At 39.5% G+C, this 11,876-nt stretch overlaps 2 protein-coding genes across 2 annotated transcripts; one reads left to right on the forward strand and one right to left on the reverse strand.

The window, feature by feature from the left end:
- Positions 1-265: 265 nt before the first annotated feature.
- LOC9313777 (ADP-ribosylation factor-like protein 8a) lies at positions 266-2,083 on the reverse strand. Its single transcript, XM_002877663.2, has 6 exons — positions 1,910-2,083; positions 1,298-1,379; positions 1,172-1,204; positions 961-1,082; positions 720-881; positions 266-633 (listed from the first exon to the last, which is right to left on the reverse strand). Exons 1-6 carry the CDS (start codon positions 1,945-1,947, stop codon positions 516-518), a joined length of 555 nt encoding a protein of 184 aa, XP_002877709.1. The 5' UTR covers positions 1,948-2,083; the 3' UTR covers positions 266-515.
- A 7,276-nt stretch (positions 2,084-9,359) lies between these two features.
- On the forward strand, positions 9,360-11,868 carry LOC9313778. The gene is made up of 3 exons (XM_002875956.2): positions 9,360-9,727; positions 10,086-10,663; positions 10,755-11,868. The coding sequence occupies exons 2-3, from the start codon at positions 10,121-10,123 to the stop codon at positions 11,607-11,609; spliced, it is 1,398 nt and encodes a 465-aa protein (XP_002876002.1). The 5' UTR covers positions 9,360-9,727; positions 10,086-10,120; the 3' UTR covers positions 11,610-11,868.
- Positions 11,869-11,876: the final 8 nt, after the last annotated feature.

An 11,876-nucleotide genomic window follows, 5' to 3' on the forward strand; every position in this document is an offset into this window, starting at 1 on the left:
ATTTAGATTGTTGAAGCCTGAGGGTAATGGAGGCAACTTAGAGCTAACATATAATCAAGTCCATGGGAAACAAGTTGTCAAGAGGACTGAAACATCTAAAAGATGTTTCCAAATGGGTTCCTCTACTATCTCAACGCTGGACATTGGCCTAAGGCTTCCATTTCCCTCTTTAACACTGCCCTTGCTGGTTGATTTGATTCATGTACATTTCCTTATTGAGTATATTTCTCTTCTTACTGAACGCTGTTTAGAAAAATTGAGACACTTATGTTTATGTGTTTCCAAAATTGCAAAGCCTTGGGAATAGAAAAACAATCCACAGCTAATATACAAAGACAATACTGGTCCAAACCAGACCAGAACAGCAGGAGAAGGAGAGACAGAAGACGACAAATAAAGACAAACTCTTGATTCACACGAAAAAATTGTCTTCAACAATCACCATCATCATCAACCAGACAATACAGGAAGACTAAGAAGATCAAGAAGAGAGAATAATATCTTCTTGGTGAAGTTTAGTTCTTTGATTTTGAATGCTTTACGAGCCAATCAATGACTTGATCAATGTTGGTAGAGTTTTTGCAGGATATCATGAAACAGCAGACTTCTCTATCTGTAAGAGACGTAAGCCCCCTGCAACAATAACGACGTAGAAAACATTATCAGATCAAGCTAAAATTGTGCTTTTTTGGAATGTTCAGATGAAGAAAAAGCTATACATTTCGCCTGTTAAGGCTTCTTTGGACAGAGCTCCAGGTTTGTCAATCTTGTTCCCAAGAACCAGAAGAGGGATACCATTAAGCGAAGTCTTGCTCAACAGATCATGGAGTTCACTTTTCGAGACACTGAGGTTGTCAGGATCTGCAGCATCAACTACATACCTGGAAATGGAATCAACATGAAACCGAATTGTCGGAGATACATAGTGAAGAGAAACCTGAGACTAACTAAGATCCTTACACAATGGCAGAAACAGCGCGACAGTAACGTTCCCACATGCTGCGGAATCTTGGTTGACCACCAAGATCCCATAGTTTGATTGTAACATTTCCTTTTGTTACTTTCCTCATGTTAAACCCGACCTGATAAAAAACAAAGGAGATTTCTCTTCATGTTATTCCAAAAGACAGGTGAAAAATGAACTTGATAGTAGAAGTAGAGTAACGCTTACCGTAGGAATCATGTCTTCACTGTATCCACCAGTCTAAACAAGTAAAAAGATGAGAGTAGCTGTCAGATCCCCAACCACCATCATCTGAGTGTGCTAAAGAGAATATCCAAAGGGAAGCATACTTACTGCAACAACATTTACAAGTGATGTCTTTCCTGCATTTTGGAGTCCTATCAAAGATAGCTCCATTTCTTGCTTGAAGAAGAGGCTGCAAAATCATATCGAAACAAACATAATGACTACCGAACTTTTTATCCAGGTCACGACTCACGAATAGAGCATAGAAACATAAATTAGACACCAAAAAGAAGCAATCTTTCATGAAATTTTAAGTTTCAGAACCTGTTCTACACAAAAAAAAAAAAACACCCTAAAACTTGGCAATCAATCAAATCAAACAAGGAGCACATCAAATGCCTAAAGTTTGTCTCTTTTAGAAATAAAAACTACAGAATCTGCCATTATTTGTAGAACCTTGTCAAACTCAGCTTCAACATTCCAAATTAGAACGATTCCAGTACTACTGAGCTGATTATGATGATGCAATTTGGTTGCTACACGATTTCGATTCCGATTTCAATTTCTTCGTAAAAAAAGACCGAAACATATTCAAATAGGTATTTGAATTCAAATAAAAGCAACAACAAACTCAAAAGTCCAAGATAAACAAAATTTTCTGCTCAAGATAAACAAAACAAGAAAAGAAAAGATTGAAGAAATCTTGAGGAAGGCTCTCACCTACGAAGCCAATTTAGAAAAGCTTCCCACAAACCCATTGATGATGTTGAACAAAAGCTCCGACAAACAGATCCGCCTGTGAAGAATTCTCCTCCACGGATCTCTCTCAGAAGAAGCTTCTTATTCTCCTCGTTCGTCGCCTGTTGTTGATCTCTCTCTCTCGATGATATCTCTATCCAGTGACGGCGAATTAAAAGAGTCAAACCCAACGAATCTGAACCGTTCGATTTTTCATCTGGTCCACCAAATCAACGGTTTAGATCTTGTTTAAGTTTTTAGTTGATAGACCGAGAATCATGGGGTTGCTATTTTATTTATTTCAAATTTGGATTGGCCAATCAGAGGAGAGATACGGTGACAGATACACCAGAAGTTCGGAAGAAGAATTTGATAAATCACCTAACCACTCGCGTTTAAGAAGCGCGTGATGAGCACGTATGTACCGTCCATGGTTTTTTTTTTTTTCGCTGGGTGGTGCCGCCAAAGATTTTGGCGGTGATATGATATTGGTGCAATTACACGTGTCGTTTCTCATAATTTGTGGGTTGAATATATATGTTTAATGGGTTCTTTGTCATGGGCCTTTAATTGACCCACTAGTCATGGGTTGAGCCATCAATGATTTTTTTCTTTTCTTTTCTTGTATTGATGATTTTTGCTTACACTTTGCATATCCTAGGCCTTGGCATTCGGATCTGCGGGTCGTGTTCGGGTAAAACCCGATTGGATTCGGGTATGTCGGGTATGGTAATCTAGGACCCAATAGGGTAAACTCGAAACATCGGTTCGGTTTCGGTTCGGGTATGGTCGGGTTCAGGTCGGTTCGGGTATCAGATTTGAAAACCGGTAAAAACCCGAAAATATCGGTTCTTGCTTGTTTCGGGTCGGGTTCGGGTATTTTCTACCCGTTTACACTGTGGAATACATTTTTTACACTGTGGTTCTGTTACACTGTAATTGAATAGAATAAAACCTAAAACATTCAAATACAAAAGTTTTAAACATCCAATTCCAATCATCCAAATATAAAGAGTTAAAGTCTTAAAGACATAAAATGCATGGAACATATCCATGAAACACATGATTCAAATCCAAGAAAAAAAAAGACAAGTTGACAAGCCTAAAACCCGAAGTAGAAAACTGGAGATGGAAACACATTACACATTCATGAAAACTAGAAGTAGATAATCTCACTCTCCTTGACCAACCCGCATGAACCTATACAAGTAAACAAATATCAGAAATCAGAATGCAATCTCACTCTTACATAATCTATGTATCTCACTTAGTTCGGGTATGACTAACCTTTGTAGACCTACTCAAATTCACCGACTCAAATTCAACTTTGCCACTTAAATTAAAAGAAAAAAAAAAAAAAGAAGAAAGATCATGAACATAAAGAAAAAATACCATCACATCTTCACGGTCTCTGTTTTATCATCAACACAAGTAAGAGAAATTCATCATGTACCATAAGAGATACTTGCTTGAACTTGACAGGAGATCTCTTGTACAAAACAAAGCAAAGAAATTCAACAAAGAAGTGGTTTTCTCAACTGTAACCTAGAGACAGAGCTACCAAGTTTCATGTTTCAATGAAACGGATCATAAGTTCATAACTCTAATATACTCTCATCGCAATATCAAAGATCCACCAGTTACTCAATCAAATCGACATATCATACATAATATCAGACTATCAGAGGGTCAAAATGATATAGATAATGTCGAGAAAAGGAAAAAATAAGTACCAAAACAGAGAGATCATCGAAATCGATTCGATTTCATTCCGTAAAAGCTAAAAACCCTAAAGGCCTAAACCAAAACTTATCATCGATTTCAATCAATTATAAACCTAAAACTCGAGAGACGGAGAGAGATCATGGACTTGTGAAATTGGAATGTACCTTTGAGCGGTTTCTCGACAAGGCCGACGATGGAGAAGTGACTAGAGACGGTGTCGACCATGTGGGGGTCTTCGTTTGAGTTTCCAGGTTTGAATCGGAAATGGAAATTGTGGTAAATGATGATTGATAAAGGAGAGAGTAGAGATCTAGGGTTCTAGAATCGAGCAAAGGGAAGAAGTTAAATAGTCAAAAGGTTAATCGGGTTAGAGACTAAACCTAAGGGCATTTAAGCGGATCGGGTTTTCAGTTTACACCACCGGGTATCGGGTAAAACCCGAACCCGACCCGATACCCACGGGTAAGCAATTATAGAACCCTACCAAATTTGATGAATGTTGTTATTCAAGTCATGTTTTATCTTCTAAAAGATATAATAGTAAATTTCACTATGTTGGTCAACATTTAAAGATGCAAAACTATAAATTATAAAGAGTTGGCTTCATCCAACTTGCTATTTGTTTGGGATCGTTAAACTGTAAACATAAATAAATGAACAGGGGAGAGACAAAGAAAAGGTGAAAAACGAATTGATCAACCACTAAAGCCGTTATAGGTTTGACACTTTTTTATTGCATGAATAATTATCCAATTATTGATTTACAACACATTTTATGCTGTGTGTTTAAATCTAATAATGTGTATGTTTGATTTATTATATAGATCATAATAATCAGAACTCCCAAAAGTTAAGTTTAGTTTTTATTTGTCAACAATGAAAATTTAGTATATGTAGGTTTAGTGAAATTGTGTATTATTCATGAATAAGGAGTCCTATATTTATAGGTTACAAAGGAGATATTCTAGAGAATTCTAGAAGATATTCTCTAAAATATACACAAGAAGATATGGAATATTTTCATATATATCTACTACTCTAATATGCCCCCTCAAGATGGAGAACCATTGGTTACTCCAATCTTGACCCGAAGATCTTGAAATCGAGCCCGCGGAAGTGGTTTAGTGAGACCATCGGCTAGTTGATCAATGGAGTTAACATGAACTACTCGTATGACTCCATCTTGAATGAGTTCTCGAACAAAATGATAATCCAATGCAAGATGTTTCATCCGAGAGTGAAACACGGGATTAGCGCACAAGTACGTAGCACCAATGTTGTCACAAAAAACTATCGGAGTCGTCGGGAGTCTAACTCGAAGTTCAGATAATAGCGAGACAATCCACTTGACTTCAGAGGCAGCCTCCGTAACAGCCCTATACTCCGCTTCGGTTGATGATCGAGAGACACCTTTTTGTTTCTTAGAAGACCAAGAAATGGGATGTGATCCTAGATAGACAACGTATGCGCCCGTGGAAGAATAGTTATCTTTATCACCGCCCCAATCTGCATCAGAGTAAGCCTTAAGATCCAAGGAAGCACGAGAAGAAAACCATAGACCATGATCTACTGTACCAGCTAGGTACCGCAACACACGTTTGACAGCGTCCCAGTGAACTGTTGTAAGTTTATGCATAAATTGAGATAGCCTATTAACCGCAAAGCCAATGTCAGGTCTCGTGAGTGCAAGATATTGTAAGCTCCCAACAGCAGCACGATACTCGGTCGGATCCGATAAACTAACCCCATCAGAACCTGTGAGACTCGTCGCAGAAGTCATCGGAGTAGGCACTGGTTTAGCATAAAGCATGTTATACTTGGTGAGAATATCAGTCGTGTACTTCCGTTGATTCAAACGTATGCCGGCAGACGTGCGTGTGACTTCAAGACCGAGAAAGTATGAGAGCTCACCCATGTCCTTGAGCGAGAATCTATGGGAGAGAGCTTGTATAAAGCCATCAATTGCTTTAGCACTATTACCCGTAAGAACAATATCATCAACATACACTAGCATGTATATGAGAACTTCTCCCTTGTGAAAAATGAAAACCGACGCATCCGCCAATGAATTAACAAAGCCATTGCTTAGAAGAAAATCTCTCAACGCATTATACCATGCTCTCGGAGCCTGCTTTAATCCGTATATCGCTTTGTGTAAACGACATACAAAGTGTGGACGGTCTTTGTCAATAAAACCCGGTGGTTGACTCATATATACTTCTTCGTTAAGATTCCCTTGTAAGAATGCATTGTTCACGTCGAGTTGTCGTAAAACCCAATTTTTTCGAGCTGCTAGTCCAAGAACTACACGTATTGTCACATGTTTGATAACCGGACTGAATGTTTCCTGGAAGTCTATGCCTGGTCGTTGATGAAAGCCTTTCGCAACAAGTCGCGCCTTGAATCTATCAACTGTCCCGTCTGGTTTCCTCTTGATAACAAAGATCCATCGATTTCCAACAACATTAGATGCATGACGTGGGTCTACGAGTGTGAACGTACCATTGCGAACAATAGAGTCAAATTCAGCTCCCATAGCATTTCTCCATCTTTCATCTTTCATGGCCTGAACATGAGAAGTCGGTTCTACCTCCGCAAGTGTGACATTATTCACATATTTTTGGTTTGGTTTCCGAATGTTGTTCTTGGCTCTTGTCACCATTGGATGAACATTGGCCGGGACAACTGGGAGAGGATCCGGTTCTTCAACAACATTGTTGTCTTCCACAACATGATCTTCGACTTGCTCAGTTTCTTGATCGGACGTAGTAGCCGGTGAATTGGTGTCATGTGTCGTCTCGGAAGGTGGTAACGTTGGGGAAGGATCCAAACTAGGGGCTGAGCTGGTGATGAGTGGCTCACGATAGACCCGAGCTGTAGACACAGGATGGGAAACAGAAGAAGAAGACTCATGGGAAGTGTTAGACGAAGTTATGAAATTTGGAAAGGGAAATTCATCTTCAAAAAATTCTACATGTCGAGACACAAAAATTTTTGACGATGAAAGATCATAACAAATGTAAGCACTTTGTGTTAGAGAGTATCCAAGAAAAATACATGGAACTGAACGAGGAGAAAGCTTGTGTTGTGAGTAGGGGCGAAGCCATGGATAACAAAGACAACCAAATACACGAAGTCTTGTGTAGTTTGGTTCGGAATGAAATAGAGCTTCATATGGTGAGACATTGGAGAGAATCGGTGTAGGCATTCTGTTGATAAGAAATACCGCGGCAGCAAACGAATAGGACCAGTACTCAAGTGGTAATTTGGCGTGAGATAGCAACGATAAGCCCGTCTCCACAACATGTCTATGTTTTCTCTCCGCAATGCCATTGTGTTCCGGTGTATGTGGTGGTGACGTGAGATGAGAGATTCCATGACTGGCAAGATAGGACCGCAAGCCAATATATTCTCCACCATTATCCGAGTATAACGTGGTGATCTTTGTCTTGAACCGATTCTCAACCAATGCCCTGAAGATAGGAAAAATGGTAGCAACGTGAGATTTTTGTTTGATTGGATAAAGCCATGTATATCTTGTATAGTGATCAACAAAGATAACATAATATTTATATCCATCAATCGAATAAATTGGTGAAGTCCATACGTCAGAAAAAACAATATCAAGTGGAGAATGAGACTTGAGCGATGATTGAGAAAACGGTAGTTTATGACTCTTATTAATAGAACAAGCATTGCAAATTGTTTTGAAAGACATAGGAATCCTAGAACGAGTAGAAATCAACTGAATAATAGAATTTGCTGGATGTCCAAGACGGGCATGCCAAGCGGAATTAGACGTTTTTGAAATTGAAAAAGCTGAAGCAAAAGAAGATCCAGGAGAAATCGTTGGCCACTCATACAACCCTGCATTAGCTCTGCCTTTGATTATTGTTGCCCCCGTGTTGAGATCCTTCACCTGAAAATCATTAGGACACATTTGAACCATAACACCATTAGACCGACATAGCTTATTCACCGAAATAAGATTTTTTTTCATATTTGGTACACAAAGAATATTGTCAAGTAATAAATTCTTTGTAGTTGTAGGAAAAGTAGTAGAACCCGTAGTGGTGATTGGTAAGCCTGCTCCATTACCAACAATTACTTCGTCACCTCCATTGTACGATCCCGTGATGGACATATTACTCATGTCGGTGGCAATGTGGTGTGTCGCTCCACTATCTAAAAGCCAGGGGGCTTGGGAGTAGTTTGTGGAAGCGGTATAGTGAGCTCTTGGTTGCCAATGTTGAGGTGGCATCGGTGGTGACGGAGTCCACGTGTTTTGTGATGGCGGAGACGGATAATACGACGATGGTTGAGACCATTGTGGCGAGTTGAGTTGTCGACAGGTGCGAGCACTGTGACCATGGATGCCACAAATTTGACACTTTCCTTGGTATCCCCGACCTTGTGAGCCACGTCCAGCACCTCTTCCTCTACCATGGTTGTTGTTGTTGTTGAACTTTTGTTGTGCCACGTTTGCAGACGCCGGTGGTGTCGTTGTTGTTGCAGCTGCATAGAGAAGATGATTTTCTCTGTTTAGAAGTTTCTCATGTAACTCCTCAATAGAAATTGGTGTGTCTCTGCCATTGACGAGTTCCACGACCGGGCGATAGTCTTCATCTAGACCTCTCGTGATATGGTCTAGTAAGTCTTCGTGTGGCATTGGTGAACCAAGAAGCGCTAACTGATCGGCTTTGGTGACAATGTTCTTCATGTAGTCTTGTACGGACTGGTTCCCTTTAGAAACACCTTTGAGTTGTTCTCGAAGTTGGTTGATGTGTCCGCGGGATGGATTGCCAAAGGTCTTGGCAAGGGAAGCCCAGATCTCACGCGTGGTAGTAGTACGAGCCACCAACGGCTGTACTTGAAGAGAGAGTGTGCCGATGATAGCACTGTAGAGAAGACGATCCTGCCTTGTCCAGCAAGTAAACTTGGGGTTCACAGTTGTGACAGTCCCTGTGGTGATGTGAGAGGGTGGAGTCTGATCGGTTTCACTGATGAAACCCTGCAGCTCATGACCATCTAAGAGGGCTTTGATTTGGAGACGCCATGTGAGATAGTTGATTGATGTCAATTTTGTGATGTTTGACATGTTGATGGAGATAAGAGTCGGGGAAGTACTATCAATATCAAAGATAGGTACTCTATGGGACGTTGATGACGTTGAGGAGACTTCTTCACTCATGATGATCGGAGAAGAAGAACGGCCGGTATGAAGGAGACACTAGGTCTTGGCGGCAGCGGCGTAAGGAAGAAGAAAAGAGAAGAAAAAAAAAATTAGGTTTTTTTTTTTGTTTAGATCGATGGCTCTGATACCATGTAGGTTTAGTGAAATTGTGTATTATTCATGAATAAAGAGTCCTATATTTATAGGTTACAAAGGAGATATTCTAGAGAATTCTAGAAGATATTCTCTAAAATATACACAAGAAGATATGGAATATTTTCATATATATCTACTACTCTAATAGTATATACTAATCTATGTCAACAAAAAATAAATGTTTTCATCGAATTAAATTAACTTGTCATCTAATTTTCTATCAAATGTTGGACAAAACTAGTATTTTAAGATATTTAAAATTTTAATTGAAAGAAGTGGTACTTACATAATTAAGCATTAATGAATCATATACTCAAGGAGAAAGTATATTAACGGGACAATCATTAACATTATTTCTTAAATGATACAGTAATTACCAGAACGACAAGATTCCAAGAAAAAAGAAAAAAACAGAAAACTCATCAGACGAGTAAAAGAACTAACATCGGTCTCGTCTTTTGGTCGCACGTCAGAATCCATCATCATCATCAAAGACCTCTCTTTGTTCCCGTGATAGATCCTTCTTAACCAAAACTCACCGACCCATTTCTTAGTTCCCCCCAATTCTACTCCTGGGTTTCGTAATTACGTTCCCAGGTTCGAGCTTTCTTCTCCGGGGAATCTGAAACCAATTGCAAAATCAAAAATTTGGTTTCTTTTTCTCAGACATTGTTTACTTCGGTGAAAGCTTAGGTATTTAGACTCTCATTACATGTCAGAAATTTCAGCTCCGGCTTCTTTTTCAGGTAAGATCCCGAGGACTTTTGTCTCCTAATTTTTTGTGTTTATCTTCCGCTGGAAATTATCTGTCTTTAGGGTTTAGCTTCTGCTTTTTTCGATCTGGTATCGATAATTGTGCTTAATTTTTGCTAATCAACTTGCTCAATTGACAATTTGGCCCTCTTATGTGGAAGCCAAATCTGTTAATAGGGAAAAAAAATTATCTCCCAGAAGAGTAATTAGCTTGAAGCCAAAACAAATCTACTTCGCTTACTTAGATCACTTTCTTTATTTGTTATATAACACTTGTATTTAACTCTTTAGACGACACTTACACTTGGATACTTATGGTTGTTTTTGTTTGGTTGTGTTGGATCTAACTAGGTTGTGTATTGTGGAGATAAATCTTTGGAACAAAGATGAGAGTGATGAAGAATAAACACAACAAGAAAGCAACGTTTTTACGTTGTTCACCGTTTGGTTTAGTATCTACAGTTGTGGGATGTGTTTTCATGATTCATTTCACCATGTTGTATAGCAGAAGATATAGTGTTGATCTTGATGTTTCACCTCAGTTACTTATCCATCATCCTATTGTCCGTGAGCTCGAACACGCTGAAGAAGAGAATATTCATATGCCGCCTCCTAGAAAGCGTTCTCCGCGAGCTATCAAACGAAAACCAAAAATACCAACCACTTTAGTCGAAGAGTTTCTTGACGAGAATTCTCAGATTCGCCATCTGTTTTTCCCTGATATGAAATCAGCTTTTGGTCCTACCAAGGGTAATAATGATACATCACATTACTACTTCCCGGGGAGAATTTGGACAGACACGGAAGGGAATCCGATTCAAGCACACGGTGGTGGCATTTTGTTTGATGAAATATCAAAGGTTTACTATTGGTATGGTGAATATAAAGATGGACCAACTTATCTTTCTCACAAGAAAGGTGCCGCTCGAGTAAGTTTACCTTTTCTTGCTTTCCATTAATGTCTCATTCTTGGAATTTAGAAATTAGAATGTGAAAACAGTTTTCTTGGATTTGTTTCAGGTTGATATAATCGGTGTTGGATGCTACTCGTCGAAAGATTTATGGACATGGAAAAACGAAGGCGTTGTATTAGCAGCCGAAGAAACGGATGAGACACATGATTTACACAAATCCAATGTTCTGGAGCGTCCTAAAGTGATATACAATTCAGTAACAGGTAAGTACGTGATGTGGATGCATATCGATGATGCAAACTACACGAAAGCTTCGGTTGGTGTAGCCATTAGCGATAACCCAACAGGTCCATTCGATTACTTATACAGCAGATCACCACACGGGTTCGACAGTAGAGACATGACAGTCTATAAAGACGATGATAACATCGCCTACTTGATATATTCATCAGAGGACAACAGTGTCCTGCATATCGGTCCTCTAACCGAGAATTACCTCGATGTGAAGCCGGTAATGAAGAGAATCATGGTGGGACAACACCGAGAAGCTCCGGCTATCTTCAAACACCAAAACACTTACTACATGATCACTTCTGGTTGCACCGGATGGGCACCAAACGAAGCATTAGCTCATGCCGCTGAGTCGATAATGGGTCCATGGGAGACATTAGGGAATCCATGTGTTGGCGGGAACAATATTTTCCGGTCAACAACGTTTTTCGCGCAGAGCACATTCGTGATACCATTACCAGGTGTTCCCGGTGTGTATATATTTTTGGCGGATAGGTGGAATCCGGCGGATTTGAGAGATTCGAGATATTTATGGTTACCGTTGATAGTTGGTGGACCGGCTGATAGGCCTCTTGAGTATAATTTCGGGTTTCCAATGTGGTCGAGAGTGTCTGTATATTGGCATAGACAATGGCGGTTGCCTTCAGCAAGAGAGAAGAAGATTGCTTAAAAAAGACTAAGCTTTTAGAGTCTTTTTACCTGTTACTTCTTCTTCTTCCATTTGTTTGTTGTGCTGCTGCTCATTGTTATTGTTGTTGTTGTTGTTGTTGTGCTGCTCTGTTTTCGTTTACAGGTTAGAAAGAGAGAGAGAACTATAGGGTCATTGTTAATACAGTTCACTTTTGAGGATAGTGTATGAGTTCTGTTACATTTACTATAGGACACAATTCTGTTACTATCAATTTCTTATAGCACTTCCGTTTTATGCATCCATTTT

The sequence above is a fragment of the Arabidopsis lyrata genome (genome assembly GCF_000004255.2).
Source record: "Arabidopsis lyrata subsp. lyrata unplaced genomic scaffold ARALYscaffold_5, whole genome shotgun sequence".
Lineage (NCBI taxonomy): Eukaryota > Viridiplantae > Streptophyta > Magnoliopsida > Brassicales > Brassicaceae > Arabidopsis > Arabidopsis lyrata.

Coding starts and splice junctions, on each gene's coding strand:
- LOC9313778 (XM_002875956.2), top strand. CDS start 10,121: ATGAGAGTGATGAAGAATAAACACAACAAGAAAGCAACGTTTTTACGT. Junction 10,664..10,754: donor ACAAGAAAGGTGCCGCTCGA/GTAAGTTTACCT, acceptor GATTTGTTTCAG/GTTGATATAATCGGTGTTGG.
- LOC9313777 (XM_002877663.2), bottom strand. CDS start 1,947: ATGGGTTTGTGGGAAGCTTTTCTAAATTGGCTTCGTAG. Junction 1,380..1,909: donor TTTCTAAATTGGCTTCGTAG/GTGAGAGCCTTC, acceptor ATGATTTTGCAG/CCTCTTCTTCAAGCAAGAAA. Junction 1,205..1,297: donor CACTTGTAAATGTTGTTGCA/GTAAGTATGCTT, acceptor TTACTTGTTTAG/ACTGGTGGATACAGTGAAGA.